Source organism: Candoia aspera, chromosome 4, assembly GCF_035149785.1.
Source record: "Candoia aspera isolate rCanAsp1 chromosome 4, rCanAsp1.hap2, whole genome shotgun sequence".
NCBI classification, from domain to species: Eukaryota; Metazoa; Chordata; class Lepidosauria; order Squamata; family Boidae; genus Candoia; species Candoia aspera.
In genome coordinates this window covers 85,468,066-85,493,582 of record NC_086156.1, presented here as the reverse complement: position 1 = coordinate 85,493,582, position 25,517 = coordinate 85,468,066, and the positions used below count along the sequence as shown (strand labels likewise).

General features: G+C 40.0%; 1 protein-coding gene across 7 annotated transcripts in view; it reads left to right on the top strand.

Moving 5' to 3' along the window:
- Positions 1–25,517, top strand: part of HDAC5 (histone deacetylase 5) — a 127,123-nt gene that overhangs the window by 51,117 nt on the left and 50,489 nt on the right. For all 7 annotated transcript variants that reach the window (XM_063300893.1, XM_063300890.1, XM_063300889.1 and 4 more), the window contains 6 exons: positions 13,336–13,601; positions 17,392–17,536; positions 18,680–18,797; positions 20,371–20,501; positions 22,265–22,396; positions 24,607–24,719. In XM_063300893.1, coding sequence (XP_063156963.1) covers positions 13,336–13,601; positions 17,392–17,536; positions 18,680–18,797; positions 20,371–20,501; positions 22,265–22,396; positions 24,607–24,719 — 905 coding nt within the window. The remainder of the gene's footprint in view (positions 1–13,335; positions 13,602–17,391; positions 17,537–18,679; positions 18,798–20,370; positions 20,502–22,264; positions 22,397–24,606; positions 24,720–25,517) is intronic.

Sequence of the window (25,517 nt, the reverse complement as noted above, 5' to 3'; positions counted from 1 at the left end):
AGCCACCCCAAGCCCTGTTGCACTCACACCACGCTTCCCCGGCCACCCGCACACCCCCTTGCTACCTCTCTCACCCAGCAGCAGCCACTTGCTTGCCTGCCAGCCTGCTTCTGAGCTGCCTGGGACTCACAGCTTCCTGCCGGCTTCCCCACTGCACTCTGGTTGTTGGAAGCCAGCAAGAAGTTGCAAGGAGGTGCTCGCTTAATGACCCACAATCCTTGCTTAACAATGGCAATGGGGACTCTGGGATTGCCGTTGCTAGGCGATGCAATCACGTGACATTGCACTTTACGACTGCATCGCTTAGTGATGGAAATTCCGGTCCCAATTGCCATTGTTAACTCGAGAACTACCTGTACATACGGTAACAAAACTCCCATAGCCCAGTATTCTGCCACATTGTGATTTTCTTCATGTTTATGCTACTGTATCGCACTCCAATGGGCAACACATGTCAGTTCAGCTTTATTGTTTATAACAATAGGTCATCACGATACAAAGTCATAAAGTAAACAGTGGAAATCAAAGCATACCATTATACAGTGCAAATAAAATAAACAAAAATACAAGGTCATTTGACCTATCAGTGAACAAAAAGTTGTTGTTTTTTCCCCAGATGACCAGCAATAGACCATGGCCTGGCCTAGCACATTAAACTGTGTAAGCCTTGGCTGTAAATAACAGGGGAGTTATCTGAAAGTATGAAGCAACTCTTCTATCTGAAAGGAGTAGATGCTATTTTTTATATTTTGATTAACAATATAACTTGATTGCTAGAATTTATATCCTCCCCTTCAGATTCCTCATGCAGGAGACCAATAATTTAAATCACAATGAAAATTTAACTGCTGTAAGCTGCCCAGAGTCACTTAGATGAGATGGGCAGCATACAAATTAAACAAACAAATAAATAAATAAAGCACATCCACACACCCAAGTTAAACTGCATAAACAGCAAGAAAAAAAAGTTGGAAGAAACTCCTTTTCAAATACATAAACTAGCATTTCTTTTCAGCGGTATAAAACCACATGAAACAGGCTATTCAAGTAAATGGTTATAAAATAGAGAGGTCTTCCTCTCCTTCCGTTTTCATTCCCTTCCATGGTTCAGCCCTTTTGCACAATAGCACATTTCATTCATTCCTGATTTTTCCTTGTGTCTGAATCTCATGAATTGATGGAGTTCAAATTAAGCAGCCTCTGAGAAATGTAGAAATTGAGGATAGTGATGATCAAGCTACGAACTGGGGCCCACTAGTGGATCATCAGGGTACTGCACACGAGCCTTGGTATGGATGCCAAATTTTACTTTTTTCTTTTTAAGTGGCTCAAAGCTTGGAAGATCAGCAAAGCTCACAAAATTCTGGAATTCTTGCTCGAATTCTCGTAAAATGTGACCACATTATGGGATTTTGGTCATTTTTTTAATACATTCATTTCAATGTTGGGATTATCTGGGGATGGATATGCATGCTATGATGTCCATAAGTGCCACATTGCCAACTTTTTACATGGTAATCCAGAAAAACTTTTGGTGATGATTTTATGATCAACGTAAAAACGAAGGTGGCAAGTGCGTGCTCTGGTTGTATTTCTGAATCATGTTAGGCTCAGTCCTGGTCAGCAAATAGTTGGGAGACCTTTCTGGGATCCTCCTGCTCATACCACTCTGAATTCTTGGGCAAAGGGATGAAAATATTAATTGTGTAAAAGTGTATGTGTATGTGTATGGAAAAGACAGCAAGAGCAAGAAGTCTCTTCTAGCTGCCTGCTTAGATGGTCAGTGGCTCACTGAATTTTGTTAAAGACTGCAGGCATCCGTTTGCCTGTCTGCCTGCATCACACTAGCTCACTCTACAGTACAGTACTTGGGTTAGAGGGGGAAGGGAAAGCTGCATTAGTATTCAGGGCATCTTTCTCTTCTCTCCATCCCCTGAATCATCCTTCCCCATCCCACGCCACCCCCAACTTCCTGTTTAGATGAAGAACAGGTTGTTCATTCAGCTGTGCAGGGCCTCTCGCTCGCATACAAATGATACTGCGTCTACAAAGCGGTTACTCACAACTGCAGAGCGTTCATTCACCAAAGACACCTGCTGCAGTGCTGGAAATGGGCAGGATTGACACTAGAGTGGGGAGGCAGAGCGGGAACCAGTTCTAATATGATTGCTTCTATACCGCCGTCCTCCTCCTGTCATCTCCTATATTTCAAAAAGATATTTTGTGTCATCCTTTCAAGGATGAATGCTTATTATTCCAGCATGCAGTTGAGCTTGCTAGGATGCAGATAGCCTCAGCCCTGCATTAGAAATTGTAGGATGGAAGGAAGGCCAGAATGCTAGAATATTTAGGGTTTTGTAATTTTCTCAGACGTATTTGCAGAGTGTCAGTCTGGAGTTATCTTAAATGGCAGAGCAGATTCAGTTTTTGAAATGTCTGCCTGATATAGTTTGAGCTTCTAAGACAATTTAAACATCAGTAGTTGCAATCTCCAGCATGGCAACCCCAGAGATATTCAGTAGTCTATAAGGTCCCTGGTGCATCCTCCACTTTGTTTTAACATAAATTTGAGTAAGGAGGTAATTGTAATGGGAGCTTATACCATTTAATGCTGGGTATGGGATCTCATGAGGTTTTGCATCACTATGGTGTGTTCTTCATTTATGAAGAGGCAATGACACAAGAGGTGAACTGATTGTGTTTAAGAGCTTGGATTCAATTCTGACCTGGAACAAAAATGAACTTAACATATTGTAACGAAGATACCATTATGCCTCATAACATGGGTAGGTTCGACTATTGGTAAATACAAGCTTCCTCACATCCTCTTTCTAAAAGGAAAGATAGTATTCACACAACATTTAACACTATTTGATTAGTCTGTTCGGCTTCTTGATTACACATCTGCTCTATATAACATGTATAGAAGCATCTGCATATTCTTTATCATTTGCTGAAGTCCAGTGCCAGACATCATCTTTGTAAAGTAATGTCCTTAGGTTTGTGATGTGGGCAACCAGGCTGCGAATGAATTTCAAGACATAATTTATCATTCTCATGATCTTCTGAGGGTCTATCTGACATGTCAGTTTTGGCATATCTATAACTGCCTTTACTTTAGCCTGGTCTGGTTTAACGCCATGGTTTGTTAGTATTTCTCCCAAATATTGTAGTTTTTGAACTTTAAAACATCTGCTTTTGTTCATTTCAATACTGGAGGGCATGGCTTTTTCTAGTACCAGTTTTGATTGGTGAACATGTTCTTCTGTGACACTCCAAATGTCATCCATGTTTATATGGTTCCTGGAATACCTTCCGTTGTTGCATAGTGTGATGAAATACTCAAGAAACAGAATGCAACCCAAAGGGCATATGTTTAATATTGTATCAACTGTATGACATATTAAATATACATAGGCATGTGGTTTTTCATCCAATGGTGTGTGCCAAAACCAAGCTGATGCATACAGCTGGAAAATATCTTTGTGCCTGCCAGTTCCACTAAGAAGTCTATTCGTGTTGAGATGTGATTATGCTCTCTTTGAATATACTTGTTTAATTCTTTGGGGTCTTGGCAAATTTCTGACTTCCATCTTTCCTGTGAACTATAACCATGGAATGAACCCATTAAATTGGTTATTCAGTACAGTGAATAATTCCTCTTGTATTCACTTTGTCCAAGCCTCCTTTCAGTTCTGTTCTCAATGCTACTGGTACATTTTTGATAATATGTACTACCATTGTGCATCTTTACTAAAAATAATGTGAAGATTAATTGGAAGACAGCCAATACCATGAAAGAAATCTTCACATCTGCTTAACCATGGAGGGTTTTTTTTTATGATAGTTCTGCATTGTCTGAGTCAAAATAATTCATTGTTTGTAACTTCTCAGATGTTTCTAGGCCTAGGATGATTCTTTGTGGATTTGGTATTACTACTGCTTTGATATACAGAGTGCTTTTCCATTTCAGAGTGAGTTCCCAGCCACCGAGTGTGGTATTGTGTGCATAGCATATGATTTCAGAAGCATGCCCTCATTTTGGCTTCAATCTGTACAGTCATTTTTGGTTATTAGATTACCTTGCAACTAGTATCAGTCTTATAAACTATGGAGATCCCATTAGTGAGTATTGTTTCAATCCAGACCATTCTGATGTCTCACCCTGTTCATGTCAATGGCTCAACTGAAGGCTCAATATGCACTCACTCATTAGGCTCATATGAAGAAATCATCATAATCTTCAGATTCTTATTCCTGTGACTCTTCTGCATATTGTTCTTGAACTGTTTTTATACTTTTGCACATTTTAGCTGTGTGGTTATACTTTTCACACTTACAATATTTCTGTCCATAGGCTGGACCCTGTTTACAGACATGCTTCATACTACATCGGCTGCATTGTTTGTACACACTTTGCCCTGTTTCTAACTTTTTTGCCATTTTTTCCTTTGCTGGTTTGTTCGTTAGGACTAAAGCCATGTTTCTGACTAAAGTTTACTGGTCCCCTTTCTCTCCATAAGTCATTATCACAGGTGATGGCTAATATCAGAGTATTATCATTGCTATGTCCCATAACTTTCAACTGTGAGTGAGCAACTTTTGCTGCTTGGCATATCTGAGTAGCATTTTCTAGGGACAAGTTCACTTCTCTGTATAAGCATTTTTGTACTCTGTTGTTTCTTATGCCCAAAACAATTTGATCTTTGGTCAGAGATTCAGCCAGCATGCCAAAGTCACAGACTTACTCTTTGATTTCAGATCTGTTACAAATTCTTCAGTTTTCTCAGCCTCCTTTCATTAGTGTAAAAACCTTATATTTTTTCATGACACATAATAGGCCTCAAATTTCTCTGTTAGGGTTTTAAAGCTATTTCCTTCTCCATTCATGAATGTAAGTACATTATACATGTTAAGGTCAACTGTCCAGTCACTCTTGGGAAGAATGTTATTTTCTGTTCAACCTCTTCTTCATGGCACCAACTGCTCTCAAGTTCAAAAGAAATCTTTGCTGACAGCATTACCATTGGCCTTCCCCATTGCCAGGAAGTTTCAGTTCTGATGGGGGCCTTAGAGCATCCTTTCTCAAAAAAAGTCTGTCCCTAGTCAGCTAACATCAGAGGGTGCTGTTTTCTAATAACTTTTTCCGTAATGCTGCAGCTGGCTTTCTAATCTTGGGCTAACTTTCTAACTGCAATAATCTTCACATTTCTTTTTTTTAACAAGCTAGCAGCAGGTGTTTTCTTTTGTTTGCCAAATCTGGGTCCATTGCTACTGGGCAAATATTCATTTTTGCTTCTGACATCACGCACTGGTCTTATACAGTATAAGGAGGCAATGGCACAAGAAGAAAATTGACTGTGTTTCTTGAGATCATCTTGGGTTCAACTTTGGCCTGGCAAAAAGGGAGTTTACATATTGTAAGGAATTATTTTTCATAACATGGGAGGGTTCAATTGTTGGTAAACACTCGCTTCTTCACATGAGTGCTTGTGGGATGTTACAGCAGCTGCGGTGGGGAGGGGGGGAATTCTTCTGTGATCATGAGAATTGAGGTAAATAGAAGGTAAGTTGGAGTAAGTATGAGGGAAAGCAGGTAGAGATATAGCACCTGCACCTGTGCAGACAAAAATGCACACGCACACATACTGAATGTTGGGTGGGGGCATTTCCAACAAACTAATTAATATTGCTGCCCAAAGCTGCCACTGCAGTGGTACCCAAAATATTATTTCATAATTGCACATATGCTCACATGTCAAAGCAATTAGTTGAAGAATATCTGCATGAAGTTTGTTTTTTTTTTTAAAAAGGAGAATGAGTACATAGAGAGCACTGTATTATACTACAACATCAACATTAGAGCTATCCCTCTCCCACTGGAGAATTTTTTTCCTAAACTTCCTTCATGCTGTGATTAGCTATTAGTGTAGACAAGGAACTGGGCAAAGGATGAATTCTGGCTTTTTTCTTCTTGTTTTATACATTCAGTTTTCTGTATTTTAATTTGGAGCCTGCCTTAAATGAATGCATGATTTAATGCTTTCCAAATGCAGCCCACAGAGCTTCACATTTTGAACCACAGCAAAAAAGAACTTGAACTGAGACACACTAACCACACCTGTAAAGCAAAGCCCTTTTCACCTAGGCTAGGTTTCCAAATATTTGACTTCCCTTTTAATGTGCAAAAGTGGGAGGAGAGAAGAGGCAAGGAGGTCACCAAAATGACCATTAGATCAAAAACATTGCAAACCAGGATGTACTATTGCCACAGCAGAGCTAAGATGAGCAGATAACTGCAATTGATTTTTGCATCAAACTACTGTAATGAGATTGGGTCATATGAGTATGTTACGCATCTCGGATGTCACAGTGTCAACACTGTTTCTAGGGCAAGCTAATAGAAGATCTTTCTGTGGTGTTTTGCAAAAATTCTGGAACAGAAGGGCACTAGTCTCTTCTCTGAATCTCTTTCTTTCCCTCTTATTTTTAAAAACGGTTTATCAGGTATCTGTTTTACTAGCATACTATAATAAACTCAAGTGCTTTCCATTTTCTTTCTCCTATCCTAGGACTGAGCTTAATTTGAGAGGACCATAGCTCCATGCTGGTTGGGGATCATGGGACTTACATTCAGTATATTTGGAGAGCACCAGGTTGGAAAAGATGGCTCTAGATTTCCTACAGATTAGGCCTGGAGTTTCAGACCATCTTGAGCTGCCTGTAGAAGTCTGTCATATAGGCAGAAGTGATTCATGTAAGCAAGCTAGTGCTATACTTCGGGAGACAGGATTTGCGCAGGTGGAAAACTAAAGCTGTGGTTTAGCCCTGAAAGGTATGAAATAATACTGAAGTGTGTTTTCAGTAATGCTTCTCGGAAAGTTCAATCAAAAAATTCAAGAGTGGACAAAAGGATTATTTGGGACCAAGGCCAGCATTCTCGCTTTCCAGTCTTTTATACATTCTTCTGTAGCTAGGAACAACTTTAGTATTGCTCAGAGTGAAACATCTGCCAGAAATATTAGACGTTGGGCAAGTGGACAATCTCCTGACCCATTTTAACTAGCTTGTGGTCCTCTGAAGTAGTGGAAATTGCAATTCAATCACCAATGTTGAGCTACATTTTCTTTTCATTTGAAAAAGGTTCTGTATTGCATGATTCTGGCTGATCATTGCAACAGGATAAAAAGGTCTGCCAATTTAGCACTGATGACATCAGTACAAGTAAAGGAATCCTACCTCTCACTCTGAAGAGGGGAGAAGGCTTCACATTTTGTGTGAGCCTTGGGCAAAATGGCCCTTAGTTTGCTCTGACATCCTTGCTATTCTTACCATTGCCCATTCATTTGTGGTTTCCCTCTGTGCCCAAGAGTTATTGCTGCCCAGATGGAGGATGCTGTTCCTTCTTTTTGCCCTTGTTGCATTCTCATGCCCAGAGATAGCAGGTAAATAGGCAGCAAGAGCGAAGGAGGAGGAGGAATAGTAAGTGATAGAGGTCTCAGTAGGGATGTGCTAAATATTTTGAATTTGAATCATCTTGAACTTGAAACGCCCAGTTTCAAATACAAATAAGCCGTTTTGAACGCAAAACACCTCTAAAATGAATGAAACAGCGAATTTTGCATCCAAAGCAAACATGCCTCATTCAAAACAGTGTGATTTGAATTCAAAATGGTTTCTTGGGGGCCTTAAAAGACATTTAACAGTGCCAACTTCTGATTCCAGCCCTATCCTCATTGTCCAAGCAGCTGGGCAATGTTCCCTTTTTGGAATTGTGTTTGAGTTGCTGGTGCAGTTGACTCCACGTCAGGGAATCTATTTCCCTTCTTGCCTGGCAACTGCTGCCTTGCCAAAAGTTCCATGCTCTTATAGCAGTAGGATGAAAAGGTGTATGTACACCTGATATGTGTCTGTTTTCAAGGGCAAAAGTATTTATGATACGCACCCTATGCCCTTTTTGGCTCAGCGATGCTGTGTGCACAAGCGCCAGTCGTTAGTATTTTGCATTGCATGCCTGTAGAATCTGTTGAGGCTAAGGTTACTTGATTCATTTAAAAACTTTATAGAACATTGGGGAGCAAGAATGGGAGAAGCCTGTTGCCTTACGTTCTGCTTATGAGCTTGCTATAGGTACCTGGTAGGCTGCTGGCTGGATTAGATGCTGGATTTTGATGGCATTTGCAAGACTTTTCTTGAGTTCTTAACCCAGATACTTTTCACTTTAGAAGCACCATGCTGTTCACAAATAGCTATTATGGCTTGGTCTACCCAACAAGATCCATTCTGTGTAAATTAGTCCCATCCTTCCTCTACAATGGTGCCAGCTAGTCAATTCATATAGTGCTTTTCAAACTTTGCAGTACTAAAATGATACATAAATTTGCATGACTCCCCATTAATAAAATTAATGATTTTCTTGGTGCTAGAGTTGGACAAGAAATAAATATACCACTTTTAATGATTAAATGTTAACCAGTATATCATAGGAAACTGCAGTATAGCAACTACCTACTGCAGGCTTGCATAAGCAAAGTGAGGACCAATGCCCAAACCCAGTTTGATGTTTTATTTATTTATTTATATTTATTTATCATATTTTTATCACTGCGCATCTCCCCCACATGGGGGACCCTGGGCAGTTCACAATAAAACAATTTAAAATTCAATAAAAGCATAAATAATATCAATAATCAATAAATATGTAAAATACAGTCAAATCCAAGTAACGGCAGATCTAATTCAGCCCATAAGGCAATAAGACCGGTCCCGGGCCAGACTAGGGAACCAGCCAGCCCCAGAAATGGCTTTGCCTCTCCCCACTCCAAGCATGGTGGCAAAACCAGGTCTTCAGCTGTTTTCTGAAGTCCAGGAGGGAGGGAGGAGACTAACTTCACTTCCGGGGGAAGGATGTTCCAAAGGGCGGGAGCTACTGCAGAGGAGGCCTACCTCCTGGACCCTGCCAGATGGAATTCTCGAATAGACCGGGTCCGCGGCATATGTTGTCCTCACTTTGCCTGCACCAGTCAGATCAGTTTTTAAAAAAATATATTGTAACATGAACCCCACCCCCCAAGTTGGTCACTATTCCCCCAGGGTCTAGACCCACAACTGGAGAACTCCTGGATTAATCACCATGCTGATTGAATTAAAATTGGATGCCTCAGAGTATATGATGGATATAGCTACAAGCTATTGACATAGCATTCTTTACCTTGCACAACTTTGTTTTACTTGAGAAGAAACTTTAAAAACAATTTGGCTTTGGTTTTACTTGTTTGTCACGTGTGTGTTAATATTTTACTGCAGCTTTCTTGGAAATTTTTAATCAAAACATATTTATGCTGGCTGGGGAATTCTGGGAGTCGAAGTCCACACATCTTAAAGTTGCCAAGGCTGAGAAACACTGGGCTAGAGGATTTGCGTTGGAGATGATTTCTCAGCTGCTGATGCTGTGCCTATGTCTCTCAGTTCAGGACTCTTCTAGGCTGCTGCTTCTGGTTCAGGGTGGTAATGGTGGTGGGGAGCTGGTTCTATAAACACACACACACATGCACATGCACACAAAAGGCATGCACGTGTGACTTAATAAAACAGCCCATGCTCTTTTACAACAGCAGTGAAAACGGTACGTATCTGATGAGTCACCATAGTCCTTGTTCATTCACAGCATGCCAAAACGGCTGCAAGTGACTCAGATATGGCTGTTGGAAAAGAAGTGTGGGAGCAGCAGCAGCAGCAGCAGTGGTAATTTGGGGAGTGCAAAAGGATCTGCATAAATAGTGCTGAGTTCTGCCCCAGATTGCCATTCTGTGAGAGTGCTTCTGTCTGTCTCTGCCTGCCTGCCTGCCTGCCTGTCTGCCTGCATTGAGGCTTGAAAGCTGCACGTTCTGCTTGAAAAGGCCTTCCACGTAAATCCCAGAAGGGCACTTAATACTTCCTTTTATTGCTCATTAATGTTACAAGGCTGAGAACTGGAATAGGAATCAGATTCCAAGGCTATGCATACCTGTTCTCTGGCTCAAATAAAATTATCTGCCTGTCAGAGTGACCCTGGGTTTTAAAATAATGCACATCAGCAAGATCTTACTGTGGAAGAGTATCTGATTTCTGCAGCCAACAGATCCTGGGATCCCTCCTGAGTTGGAGACATATTGACTGCACCCCAGATGCAGGTTGTTTCATCTACCCACCATTTGGGGACTAGATGATATTTCTTTTGCCCCTGCCTAGGGGGTTACAGACATTATTGGCCTGTAAACTCATACCTATCTTTGAAAGCTGTCCCTTGGTGAACCTTGCCGTGATGGTTTTGTCTTCTGTCCACTTGGGACTGATCTCTTTTCTATTAGGAGTTCTTTATGCTGATAGAGGTACATATAGTTTGATTGATGTTCTACAAGCAGATTCATGGGCTTAGCAATCCAGGCCAGAGGCTTGGATTGCTATGTATTGTCCTTAGCAAGCCCTAGGACTTAGATAGATAGATATTTTGTCCTTAGCTTGCTATCTATCTATCTATCTATCTATCTATCTATCTATCTATCTATCTATCTATCAATCATATTTTTATTACTGCCCATCTCCCCCACTTGGGGGACCTTGGGCGGTTCACAATAAAACAATTTAAAATTCAATAAAATCATAATAATATCGATAATAAATATAAATATAAAATATAATGAAATCCAAGTAACAGCAGATCTAATTCCACCCGAAGGGGACAAGACCAGTTCCGGCAGGATTAAGGAACCAACCATTGTCCTTAGTAAGCCCTATACTTTGGGAGAAAAATGCCAAACTTTATTGTAAAATAAGTTCTGTCCTACAGAGTTCCTACAGACACATATGTTTAATTTGATGGGTATTTTCCTCACCTCAATCCAAAGCAACCCTCTTCATGCTTTCTCTCCAAAACAACCCTCCTCTTGCATAAAGATATAGAACTCAGTTAACCACAAATTTCTTTTAATTTTTTCTAGATCTTTTGCCCTCAACTGGTTCTCATTATAGCCTAATCTATTGGTATCAGTGTGTGTGTGTGTGTGTGTGTGTGTGTGTGTGAGAGAGAGAGAGTGAAGACGGCAGCTATGACTGTGTGATTGAAACTCTGCTGCTTTCTTACATGTGCCACACATGTGTAAAAAGGGACAGGGCTTTGATTGCAGCTTGGGAACAGCTGCTATCTTGATTTTTTGCCCCCCTACCCCATCTGTTGATACCTCTGGACTAGCCTATATATTTGCTGAGTGGGGTAAGGTTTTCTACTGGTAGTGGTGGAGGCAGTTTTGCAATGTGCTTCCTTTGAAAAAAAATAGATGAACACAAAATTCTGCAAGTAAACCTAACCAGAACAAATGAGCATTTGCTGTCTTGCTGTTTTTTGACAGTAATTTTTATTTGTATAGAGATTTTCATAAATAGGAACTTTCAAAAATAGCAGCCCTTGCTACCATCTCAGTTTGCAGCACATGTGGCCTAGGCCACCAAGGGATTTGTTTCACAAGGTATATCTGTGATGAATACTTCTTGTGTCATTTTTCCAGACCTTTGAATCAAGGCCCAAATGTGTGTGAAAAGGTAACATTGAAAACTAATGATTTGTGTGTCTGCACAGCTTCCCAAATAAACCTCCAGAAGTTGGTTAGATGAATATCCCTGAAGAAGATCCTTATGTCTACTTACGTACAGTGTCATGTTTTTCCCCTCCATCTTCATATTGATTGGAGGGCCTTATCTTGATTTTAGAGATAAAAATCAAGATAAAAACCCCTTATTTAAATTTTAGATTTCAAAATAATTGTTGTCTCTGAAAAGACTGAAGATGTTGGAGAGTTTTCTGGCACCCCTGTCTAGGCATCTTAAAATGCTGGTGGCTAAAAAAGCCATTACATTGGCAGCAGTTGGCAAAACAGTCTTAGAAATAAACGGTGCTAATTGGAAATTGGCATCTGTTTATGAATAGACTTCTTTGGAACCTTGAAAGATTCATACATTCATTCATTGTGATATGTTTCATAGGTTAAACCCTTCAACAGATGCCAGATGCCTAAAACTGGCATGACATTTACAACTGGCTTGGATTATAAATCTCTGCAGTGGGCATGGAAACTTCAGAGGTCTGCTCCATGTCTTGCAAACAATTTTTTATTTATTGTATAATAAATAAAAAAATATTTTGCACCATTTTTGTTAGTGTTCTCCCAGATTACTGAAAATAGATGCATTTGAATATTTGGTCTGTCTGCCCATCTTTTTGAAGGGAGGTTAGGAAAAATACATACCCAACTTAAATAAGTTCTTCATTAATATCATGTCCCAGTAACAATACCACTGAGTTCCTAGACCATAGTAAAGGATTAAAAGGCCCTCTGATATCTGCTATTACAAACTGAGAAGCAAAACCTAGAGCAGGTAAGTTATTGTAATAGCTAGAAATTTGATCAATTTCTGGGGTGTTAGTTCATATGAAGATATGAAACTCAATCTACTTGTGGCTTTTATTTCCAAACCTCTTTGACTTCCTTGTCTTGAATCTCTGACTCCACAGCTCTCAGCCATGTGATTTGAGCTCCTCAGCAAAACACTGTAAACAGTCTCACAAGGGCTCTTGAAAGGATGAAATAAGGGTAGGCAAAAGGTAACTCAGGATCTGCTCTTTGGCAAGAGAAGTTTACTGATCATTTAGCAATAGCAGCAAAAATGGTTTTTCCTCCACTTTTGTAAATTAGAATCTGAGCATGGATTCTTATGTAGCCAAACAGCTCAATCCACACAAAATAAGGGGGCTATCAGCAGGCTCAGAGGGATTTTAAGGCTTGCAGGAGTGCAAAGTGTTTAAAAAAAGAAAACTATAAGAATTTTTAAAAACCCAATAATTTAGTAGGGTAGAACGTGGTCACTGAACAGAAAATGATGTCTGCTCAGAAGAGGAAAAAGGTGTAAATACATTGAAAGAATCCTGGAAAAAGGGATGGCTGGCTAGGTGAAAATCTGAATAATAACATTTTGTTGCAAGTCCCATTTGTTATTGATGTCAGTCAGAAACAAACAAACCCCTTCCCCAAGCATCCAGACTGTTTACAACCTTCCATGACATTGGAGCAGCCAAGGCAATGGCAAGATAGGCTTCACAAATGACAAGTCATGTTTAGCTACTGATGTGCATAAAACTATAATAGTTCATAATTGATGGTTTTGTCATGCAAACAGAAATACTGTGCTTGCTGCAGAGCTCTTCTTTACACATAGACCAACATGCACATATAGGCCTTGATCTCAGCGCTCTTTGTTGCAGATCGTTCCACTGCAATCATGAACTCTCTTTCTAATCCCCAGCTATGGACTTGAAGCCGGTTCTTCCCATGGTGATGCAGAGTTCTTGCAACAGCAGCAGCAACAGCAGCCCAGTGGATTTGCGGATGGATTCTCGGCCCGGTGTGCCCACTGTGGACCCAGCTGTCCGGGAGCAGCAGTTGCAGCAGGAACTACTGGCTCTGAAACAGCAACAGCAATTGCAGAAGCAGCTGCTCTTTGCTGAGTTTCAGAAGCAACATGAGCACCTAACACGGCAGCATGAAGTCCAGTTGCAGAAACACCTCAAGGTAATTTGGAGGTGAACTCACCAAGCTGCCTCCTCCTGAATCACACCATTCATGTCACACCCTGCATTGCCTGTTTGAACTGGCAGCAGTTGTCAAGAATCCTATCCCAGTGGAAATCCTTTGAACAGGATTGTACCTGGGACAGCATGCGTACAAAGAACTTGTTTTGTCACAGGGTGAGAGCCCTCCCATGGGCTAATGACATCAGTGCCAGCTGCAGGAGCATGTTTCCTAGAATAAAGATCAAGGGTCGAAGCATAGTTTCAGCCTTGATGGGGATAGCTGCAAGCAAGACTAAGTATTGGTGAAACCCAGACCTAGGAGGCTTGGGGTTCTGGCTCACGTTTCCTCTGACATTGTAGCATGTAGCTTGGGTTCTCCAGGTTCCAGTCTTGCCATCTGAGGCCCATATGATGGTTGTGGCCCGCAGTACCTTTTATCTCCCTCATCTGATACTTTTCATCTTTCTTCCCTGATGTTGCGACCATTACCCAACTTTAGGGTCGCCATATCTAGGATGCAAAAATCTGGATGGCCAGTAGATGACAGTAAAAATACAGAAAACTCTTAATTCTTTTGCAGCCTGAATAAGGTAGTCCTATCTAATCTCCTGTTAAATTAATAGTTCTTCATGGCACTTCCTAGACTGAATTCTAAAGGTTGCCGCCAGATCCAGGAAAGGCAGGCAAGTATTCCATGTCACATTAGCCTGCCTTCCATGATAATTGGTGTGTTTCTGAGCCTAATTCATAGCATTAGCACTCATTAAAAGCTCTCAGGGGCCTGATCCTATGTCCTTAATGCCAGTGCTTCTTCCCCTATTTTCTTCCTTGATCTTTTCTGTTGGTGAAGCCTTGCCCTGTGTTCCATCTGCTACCCAGACTGTTCTAGGGATCAGGGGCTTTTCTGATAGGGCATCCACATTTAAGAGCTCCATTCTGGGAAGAACCATCTATGTTGAAGGTGGGGTGGGGGTGGTATCAGTAAGCTTTTTCTCATTTCGGATTGGTAGGTACTGTGTGTTGTTTCTGCCTCGATGTTTTATTGTTTTCTTCATCATCAAAGTGCAAAGCTCCTTATGAAGGAGAGACCCCCAAGCTCAGCAGACCAATCTACAATTCAAAACTCAGTGCAGAGGAAACAGTTTCCCTCCAGCACTGTTGAACTATGGGAGGCAAGACTCAAAATTGCATGGATCCTGTACCTTTTCTTTTGGAAATCCTTAGACCTAATCCTACTGGGGGGAAAAAAGAGACTGGGTGATGGTTTTCTACACATGGTCAAAGAATGTTATGTGCTGTTGTTTTCTAGTTTGCAGAATCCAAAGATAAGAATTTGCCTATCAGTCAGGCAGCGGTTTGAACTCTGGCATATTCTTTCGTCTCCAAGTGTGACATTATGTTTCTATTTTGATCAGTCCTGCGTGCGTCTCCCAGACTTTGCTTCAATGGCATAATGCAATAATTGAAACAACTACTTGGCTAATGTTGTTTGATGGTGTTCATTTATTGTATTTTGACATTTTCCTGTCCTTGAAAATATGGATTACTATCAGTATGAATCATTCATACCCCACTCATACTTAAAGGCTACCATATCCCTCGTTCTAAGAGCTTCCACTTTTAAGTTATTACTGACACTGACCTCATTCAGATGTAATTCTGACCTGCAGATTAATAGAGTGGGAATGAGCTGAGGTAAGGCTGAATAACCTGTCTGCCTTTTCTACTATTTTCCAGTGTGGTTATGAAGACGAAATTGTAAGCCTTTGTCTCTAGTTTTCAATAAACTTGTTTTTATGCCCAAACTGGGATAAAGTGTTTCCACTGTACTTTATGATTCTGGCTTGTTCAGATAAACTGGCTGGGTTCCTATATTAGGCTAAGCCATAAACAATGGGTTACATCGTGCTGAACCATAACCTAACAAGCTACGTTATCACTTGATGTATGTGTGAATGCAATAAATGAGTTTTAACTAATTACAGGATTGTCAGAAGACAAGAGAGCAGGTTCTTTCGGTAGTAACAATTCAGTGTTATATCTGAACAAATCTTGTATGTGATGTTGCATCCAGTGATCAGTAATTTCTTCTGATGTGAACATTTGTGCTTTGTTTTATAAACTGTAGTACATGTAGATGCTATCAGCCAGTGTTTAGATCAGTATTTTGCAGCTTTTTTTCTTAGCCATTATCCCAAACTTCCTTATTCCATTTTTCATTTAGTTTTGGCTTTTGCTTTAAAAAAAATTATATTTAGTTGAATGCATAGTCTATAGTCCTCATTCGCAGTGATACCTCTTCAACTTTGAATTATGCACACCTGCGTCTTTCACAGACCTGGAGGTTTTCAACAGGATTCTCTCCCCACTTTTTGTGTTTTCAGAAACAGTAGTTGTTGGGGATAACAACCAGAGGTGGAAAGAGGGCTCTTTCTCTGCATCGTAAAATCAAGTCTCCCTTGGGTTGAGCTTAACTTCTGGTGACTTCGCAACACATCCATGCAGTTTTCTTGGCAAAGTATGGAAGTGGTTTGCCATTGCCTTCTTTGGATTTTTTTTCAACTTCCTAGTCCAGTCTGAAGCTCTGGAATTTGTTGGTAGTCTCCCATCTAAGTACTGTCCAGGCCAGACCCTACTTATCTTTAGAGGCCAAATTTGGCTACGTGCTTCTACTTGCTGATATTACGCTACACCATGTCCCCTACAAAAATAACTTCTTCCTGATTCTCCTACTTTCTTCTGAAGGTATCAGTGCAGACAATGGAACCTAGGATGGCAAGTAGTCTTCAGGGGTGATGTTTGTGTTTTCACTTCTAATTCCATCACCCCTTTTGCAGCTACTTGTAAAATAAATGAAAGTCTGGGAGAAAATATTGTTACTTTATTATCTAATTCAAGGTTCTGACTTTTAAAGTATTAATTTTAGAATGCTTTTGGTGTCTGCATTTATCAAACACAAATTTATTTTTGTGTGGTCACAGTAGTACAGTTTAAAAGTGACAACAGATTTTAGAGAATGGAAAGAAGAAGGGCATGGGCTTTGGCAGAAATGTGTTACATAAACATAAATACAGAAATGAAAAATTTACATAGTGGACAACATACAGAGCCCAAGCTTGACTTTTTGCCTACCAATCACAGAAATAATAATGAGAAAGAAGCATAAATCCTGTAAAAAAAGTTGTAACAGTTGATAGGCAAAGTTCTAGGTAAGAACAACACAAGAGAGAAGCCATCAGCCAATGAGATCAAGAGAAGACTGAATTACTACAAAATGCAAGTATGCTTTGAAAAGGCATTATAAAAGCAAACATGGACCTCCTCTTGAAGGACATTTTGGAGCATTAGTACTACGAAGGAAGGAAGGAAGGTATTGCACAATATTCCATTGTATTTCAGATGTTAGAGAAGCAGGAGGCAAGACCTCAGATGATTACTTGAGTAATGAAAAGGTTTAGACATGGGTATAGGATTTCCATGATTGCTTTCTTAGAGGAGACTTCCAGATGGCTAAAGTCCCTTAGAAAGAACCTCTGCTATAACTTTGCCTGTCGCTCAGAAGTTTTATCAAGCAGCAATTACTGGAAGAGAGAAGTTGCTGTTCAGTGGAGACGATCTTCATTCACTATTTCCAGCTTTGATATTGAAGTCTGTGTCTGAAAAATGGCACACAGTGACCTGTAAATGTATGTCTGGATTTTGTATGTGACATCCATACCCAATGTAAGCTCAAGTACACACACAATTGCCTTTGGTGGTGTTGACTCTCTCCCTGTCTCTTTTTGCAGCAACAGCAGGAGATGTTGGCAGCAAAGCGTCAACAAGAACTAGAGCAACAGCGTAAACGAGAACAACAGCGTCAAGAAGAGCTGGAGAAGCAGCGTCTGGAGCAACAGTTACTCATCTTACGCAACAAGGAGAAGAGCAAAGAAAGTAATACGTTTTAATTGCATTGCATTGCATTTATTGGAACAATACCCTATTTATATTCCAAGGACTTGAGGAAGAAACAGAGTGAGCTAGAGGATTATATTCTCCTATTCCAAAAACGCCATACAGAGAAGCACATTTTAAAACAATCCCCATGTACATAAACCCACTCAAATAATTAAAATTGCCCTCACAAGTATATTAGCAATATAAAGATGTAAGTAACTTGTTGAACTTGGCTTTCAAGCCAAGGTTAGACTTCTTTGCCATGGCACTTCCCTTCAAATTGCAGAGTTTTTGAAAATATATTTAAATGGAGAATCTGTGCAAACTAATTTTCAGATTCTTTACAAATCTGCAATCTTTGGGAGTTATTTTTAGAACAAAAGTGAGCAATCTTTTTCTCTTTGAAGATTCTGAGGTAACGTATGGTGAGTTGAGAAGGGATACCTGTGGCTGCATGTGTAGCCAACCTTGCACATAGGCAGGCAGGCATAGTGCATAGATGCACTTCTGTACACTCATAAACTTGCACAAATTCTCTTCTGCTCCGGATGGAGAGGTTTACCACTTATGCTTTCTGCATTTCTCCAGCATGACTGCTCTTGGCAGCTTACCAGGTTATCTTTGTCAAGAGCAACATGGGGATGGGCTGAATTGAGTGATCTCAATGGAAGACTTCAAGGGACGCATCCCTGATTTGGGGATGTACAACATGCTTAAAGAGGATAAAATTTGGGGCATTTTTGGATGTCTGGGTTTGCTCTTCAGTTGATGTTGTAACCTGCACCCCATAATAAATGAATAAAGAATTATTTAAAGTATAATAAAATGTAGCATTATGATGGAATTTTTCAGGAATATGTGAAGGATGACATGATAAAAAATGTTGCCAGTGTGCTTAGGGAGAAGTGGGTTTTTTCCCCTTTGATTGATTGATTCCCTTGATTGATGTGAAGGGATTTTAAGAACAGGTTGTTAGCCTGGAATGTGAGATGAAAAGGGTAGTGTCCCTGAACACACTACACTGGCATTCTTGTGAGAATTGAAGGTCACACATCTGCATGACACCAGGTTAGGGAAGGGAGATTCATCTCAACTTGTCTTTAATGTTTTCTACCAGTGTTTTTCTATAATTTTCCAAAGGTGCCATTGCAAGCACTGAAGTGAAGCTGAAACTTCAAGAGTTCCTTCTCAGCAAGTCAAAAGAGCCAACTACAGTGGGTGGCTTGAATCATTCCCTCCCTCAGCATCCCAAATGCTGGTAAGTCTTTCCTTTGTCTCTAGGATTTTCATCTATGTCTGGTTTAGGACAGACTGTGAGTAGAATTGGGTTTCAGCACTGGAACAAATATTGCCATCACAAAGAAACATGCAAGATCTGTACAGTCCCTGTGCAATTGGTATTTGTTTCTGCATATCTGGCAATAGGAAAGCAAGGAATATGTCTTCCCTTTCAGGGACTCCATTTTCTCTAAATTTAACTGTGTTTCTTGGGTTCTTCTTCAGCAAATAATTACGTTTAAATAATTATATTATGGTAAGAGGTAATTCATTCATCTTGCTCAAAATAGTATTTTCACAGTTCCGTCACCAGCATGCCAGCTTGTGTGTTTTTTCTGTCTGTGTGTATGTGTGCCTGTGCATGCAAAAGCAAATTCTATTTTTGGATAATGAATTGTGGGGGAAGTGGAAGTGTGTGACACTTTCTCCTTCCTTTTCTGTTCACAACAATAGTACATGTTTGTCCCAAATTGTATAGCATCTGGACAAATCCATTTCTCAAGGAAACCACCAGTTTTACTGGAAATATGATCACTAAGTCCTTTCCAGTCTTACCCAGTTATGCTTTTACTTATTTCCATGCTTCTACTCTCAAGTAGCTATCAAAGGTTTTCCTCTGGATTACTGTTTTACAGAAAAGGCCACAGATAGCAGACTGAGTTTGGTGTGGAGGTTTAAGCTCTAAGGACAGATGGGTACCGTATGTTGCTTGATGAGATGGTATTAATATTGAGAAAATAACCAGTTAAATCTTGGGCTGAAGATCTGTATTACTGTACAAAATCCATGATCATCCACCACCCTAAAGGGGAAATGGAGAGGACGCACATTACTGTGATCTCCCCACAATCTTCCTTTTTCCTTCATTCCTTACCAATTTAAGAATCATGGTACCATTGTCATCTCGTACTGGTAGCTTTACAGGCATTCTGGTATTATAGAGCTCTTCATCAACGCTGAATGGAAAGATAGAAGAATCTCAGGTTATACAGAAAAAGCAAGTTGGATGAAAAATGAATGATAGATAACTGAATCCATCTGTTATAAGTGACCTCTCAATACTGAGTATACAGCTGCTCTGATTGCCCTTTTCACTCAAATAAATTTAAAGAAATGCCAAGTAATTATAAGGTACAAATGCAGCCCAATATGAATGGAGGGAACAGGAGAATTCGGAAAGAAGCATAGGTAGTCTTTGCTTAGCTACCACGGTTGGGACTGGCAACTCTGTCACTAAGTGCCATGGTTGCTAAGTGGAAAACTGTGTGACTGTGGCTTACGATTATACTTCCACATTCTCCATTAACTCTGCTTGTTGCAAGCCAGTTGCAAAGCATGCAAATGGTGATCACATGACCGTGGGATGCTGCAACTGTTGTAAATGCGAGGATTGGTCGCAAAGCTGTTTTTTCTTTACACTGTTGTAACTTCAAATGGTTGCTAAATGAGGCAGTCAGTAAGCAAGGGCTACCTGTATGCTGATTAGTGTAGTCATTTAGCCATGTTGATCTTAATCTTGATAGCCTGGACATGTTTTTTTCTGGTTTGTGCAGGGGGGCTCATCATACCTCATTGGACCAGAGTTCCCCTCCCCAGACAGGAAGCCCGGGAACACCAGCCTCTTGCAAACTACCTTTACTCGGCACTTATGACAGCAGAGATGACTTTCCACTCCGGAAAACTGGTTAGCAAACATCAATGGTTGTAGAATAATCAAAAGGGGGGAGTTTAAATTTGTAAGGCTTTCTGCCCCTTAAATGTCCCAGCTTGTAAAGGCTAAGGCTGGGGGTGAGAGGGAGAAAAAAAGAAAAATTGATTTAATCTGATGAACTACAAATAAGAAAGGAATACTCATTCAAGTATCTTACAGAATACTGCAGCTACAATGTTAAAGCCCAGCTTCTGACTGAAAATCAAGCTTGCGTACAAAATCCTCATTCTGCTAAAATATTAATTATGATAAGAATTCTAAACTTACAGTAGAGAACTAGACAAACCTACTGTGAAGACTGGCTTCACAAACAACCTATTTTTAGATGCAGTCAGTGCTCCCTTGCAAGAAATCAGCTGTTTGGATGCTAATTGTGTAACAGCTCGGCTGGTTTTTGCAAAAGCTTCTCTACAGTCAAACTATGTGGAAAAAAACAGCCCAGCTGCTATGTGAAATCAGGAAATTTTAGGAACATAGGAAGTTGCCTTATGCTAAGTCTGGCTGTTTGCCTTGCTAAGCCAGTGACTGGCAGCATGTATTTGGGGTCTTAAGGTAGTAAATAATCTTTTCCATCCCTTCTTACTTTATCTTTTTGACTGGAGAAGCCATGAATGAACCATCATGTGCTGAGTTATTGTTCTCCCCACCCCTGGCCTGTTAGGAAACATACAGTTTGAAAGAATTAAGATCTTGAGAGAATGACGTAGAGAAAACTGGCACATTTCTATAGTATAGTCTCTAAAATGCATAAAAGAAGGTAGCAGCATACTTGGCATTATATGATTGACAGTATACCTTTGAAAGACATCTTGAAATAGTGTTTAGTGAAACTATGGAATTTGCAGCTATGGTATGATGGCCACTAATTTAGAAAGTTTTCCAAGGGGACTGAACAAATTTATGAAAGATCAGGCTACCAGTGGATGCTGGTCCTAATGGCTACTTACCACTTCCTTAATCCCAGACAGCTGCTAGCAACAGGGGAAGAAGACAATAGCTCTCCTGTCTATGTTTATGAACTTCTTGAATGCATTTGGTTGGCTAGCCATGCTGGCTGGGGAATTCTGGGAGTTGAAGTCCACACATCTTAAAGTTGCCAAGGTTGAAAAACACTGGGCTAGTGGGTGGACTGAATGGATCATAAGTGTGACCCAGCAGGGCTTCTCTTATGCTTTTATAAAGGCATAGGAATTGAGTAGAGAAGTTATGTACGTAGAGTATCTTCCAGATTTCATGGAGCAGAAATTTAAATTGGCATCCTGTGGGTGGGGGGAGGGTTTTGTCAGGCATAGCCCAACAAAGCAGAGGAGGATAAACAAGTGAGAATAAGCTGCATCCACATACATGAGCCCTGTCGTGTCCTGTTCCATCACTTGAAGAATGTCTGTGTCTTCTGCTCAGATTCTTTATTTGTTAATGGAGTCATCCTGAACCTGGTGCCTTCCAGATATCATGGACTTTGACCTTTAGCTGTGCTGGCTGGAGTTGGCATTTGGTAGAACTAGAGGACATTGTATTGGGAATGGGTGCTTTACTGTTATGTTTCAGAAATACAGAATAAATAGATTAGTAATAAAAAGGATCATTCTTTCTTGAAGCAGTACAGTTGATCTGGTAAGTGTAGATGCAGTTAGCTTCTTCCTTTCGTTAAAATTTGCTTCCCTGCCTAGGACTGTCTACTTCAGGAGAAACCTGACCACCTTGCCTTTTCCTTCCTGTCTGCCTCTTTCTTTCAGCCTCAGAACCCAATTTAAAAGTGCGCTCACGATTAAAACAGAAGGTGGCGGAGAGGAGAAGCAGTCCTCTGTTGCGGAGGAAAGATGGGACAGTCATCAGCACCTTCAAAAAACGAGCAATTGAAATCACAGGTGAGAGAGGACTTTAGCCCAGTTAAGGGCAAGTACTATTTGCATTTGAAAAAAGGTGGATGGAACATTCCATTCTTCAGTCCTCTCCCCAAGTATGTCAAGAAGGGAGAAATGAGACTGGATAAAAAAAGGGGGGGAAATGTCCATGGATATAATCTATGTGCTACAAAGTGGCTGATGAAATTGGACAGTGGAGGTCAAAACACTAGGGTTGAAGGAGGAATTTGGAAAAACAGATGAAACAATTATTTGTTAAAATGTAATTGGAAAACCATGTTTTCCTAAAGAAAGGAGCTACAGAGAGCCTTGTATAATTTTCTCTCACTTTCCTTTCTCTTTTCTGCTTGAAAGGGGGAGCTTTCTGTTTTAAACTACGGTACCTTCATTGATCAGTGATAGCTTAGCGCAGAGCACTCTGGTTAAACTACATTGTGATCACATGAAACCATGTTTTTATTTTAATCATGGATTGGTGAAAAAGCTGGAAGCAAGTCTGAATTAGTTTTGTGGGTAATTAAAATAACTATGGTTGGTTTTGCTAGTTCCAGTTTGCTTTCCTGCCATTTTTAGCCTCTTTCACCTTAGGATCTCTACAGTTAGAATAGAGACATTAATGAGGCTCAAAAACAAATTAGAAGTAAACCAGGAAATTACATTAACCATGGCTAGATTCACATACTGCATTAAGCCATCATATGGTTTGCTTGAGCACAGTCATTGTGGAAGTTTTATGGTGTAGAAGGATGGGAGTCCAGGACTAGGCCCAGCCATTTGTTTATGCGTGCACCCAATCATTGGACTCTCTGACAACCATGCTGCCAAATTCCAACATAACGCTAAACTAATACTAAGTAAATTGCGTTACTGTATAGATTATTGCAACATGTAAATTTGGATAATGACTAGAAATTAAGTCAAAAGGGGGCACAGTAACTCAGACCAGACAATGTGAAAGTCATGAGAATTATGATAAAATTTCCTTTTTAAGAGTACGAAAGAGGAAGAAATGTATGAATATTTTTAGTTTAATCTTGATCTAGTAGTATGAACATATAATCATCAAGAAAGTGATAATCATTCAAAGATTTCTTAAAATATAGTGCAATGGAAGAGGAGGAGTGGGTCAGCTTAAGAGCAGATTGAAATAGCAAAGGAATGAAATAATATACAGTGTATATGATGCATTTAGCACTGCATTCATTTTAGACGTACCACTGATAATCCAGACAGTAGTAATGTATTTGGTGGCCATTTAGTTTGTGTTGTAGAACACTCTGAAGACGTTTTTATTTTAACTAGGAAAGGAGGGAGTATGGAAGGTTGGCATGTGAGCTGTCAGCGACCTGAGGCTCCTTCTTGGAAACTAGAGTTCTCTCTATTTCTCTTTTGTATTTGTAATTAATGTAGAAAGGTGAATTTGAAATTTCAATGCAAAGCTAGGGCAGAAAAGAGCATCCATTTTTGTGTGGTGGAGTCATGCCTTGCATACATCATTTTTCTCTTTTTTCTCAATTCTGAAACAAGGTAATGTAAACATTGTGACTACAGTATCACAAATGGAGGTAATGGTCAATTCACAGATTGATATGGTTTCAAGAAACCATCTTGTAAACAGTCACCTTCAAGTTTCTCCATTATTAGTGAAAAGAACCACTTCCTCATCAATTCATTGGAAAGCTGTTAGAAAGAGACTAAGAAAATCTTCACCCAAATGTATATATATTGGGGGAAAATTGGGAATCATTAGTCGCTGAAATTCTGAAATTGTACCCTTTCATCTTAATAAATCTTGTTAAAGAAAACTCTGAGAGAATCTTGCTTGGAAGAATTTCTTTCAGTTGAGACAGCTGCCCAGTATAACAGCCTTGTGAGCTGAACACATGGGAATGCTAGGGACTTTTTTGTAAATTCTATATTGTATGCTGTGTAACATGATGCACAGTCCTTTACTGCATGTTAACATTCTTTGGTGCTTTGTTCTGCTGGAAGGGAAAGCCAAATCAACAATTAAATTTTACCTTACTAACATACATTTTCCCAATATTTCTTTGCTCCATGTGGATTGAAACTTGATTCTGCTTCAAAACACAAAGTGAAAGTTTCAACAGCCTGCTCGGGCACAACAGCATCTTAATTCAGTGGAAGGGCTTCAGTGCAAGCACTGTGACATGGTGGCAATCTCTCCCCCTTCCCCTAAACTTTCATTGCAGTGTCTTCAATGTGCAACAGTGCTCCTGGGTCTGGCCCGAGCTCCCCAAACAGCTCCAACAGCACCATCACAGAAAATGGGCTTACTGGGTCCGTGCCTAACATACATACTGAGGTAAGACTGGTGAACGAGGGCTGCTGCTTGCTGTGGTTTGGCTGCTGTGTCTCTTTCCTTGTCCTTGTCTTCAGTGGGCCAAATTGGTTTGGTTCTTTTTTCGACAGTTTTGCCTCTCCTTACCAATGATGAATGTCTCCCACAATTACATATTCAGCCCACTGTTCATTGCTTTGAACTGTGGAGTGTTGGGATTTGGGCCAGAGAGACCTGGGCTCAGGTGGGTGCCCTGATCTGAGGCTCCTCAATAGACTTGGCCTGTCATTATCGTAGCCTCACAGAATAATGTAAATATTATATAAAGAAACAGTACAAATGTTAGAAAAGAAACAGTACAAATATTAGCAAAGTAACAGTACAAATATTAGAAAAGAAACAAAGAAAATAAGAAAGAATGGTGAATAAGTAAGAAAGAAAAAAGAAAGAAAGAGAAAGAAAGAAAGAAAAAAAAGAAAGAAAGAAAGAAAGGAAAGGAAAGGATTATAAAGAAGTGGCTTCCAATCTTTTTGACAGCAGTTATAAATGCATTTATATTTTATCCTCTCTCTCTCTAAGGTAACATCATAGTTTCCTTCCATGTACCCTTTTTAATCCTTAAACCCATAAATCACAAGTTCATTTTTCTCTTTTTTCAGCAAAAAAAAGATGGGATTTGTGTGAGTATGGGAGTAGTTTGCCTCATGGCAACTTCTCCCAGTCATTTACTGTATTTATTTACATATTTTATCTGTAAATGCTGCCACTGAAAATTGGCAATTTGCAGCCGAATGTGGGCTATATAATTTTGGTACATTTTTC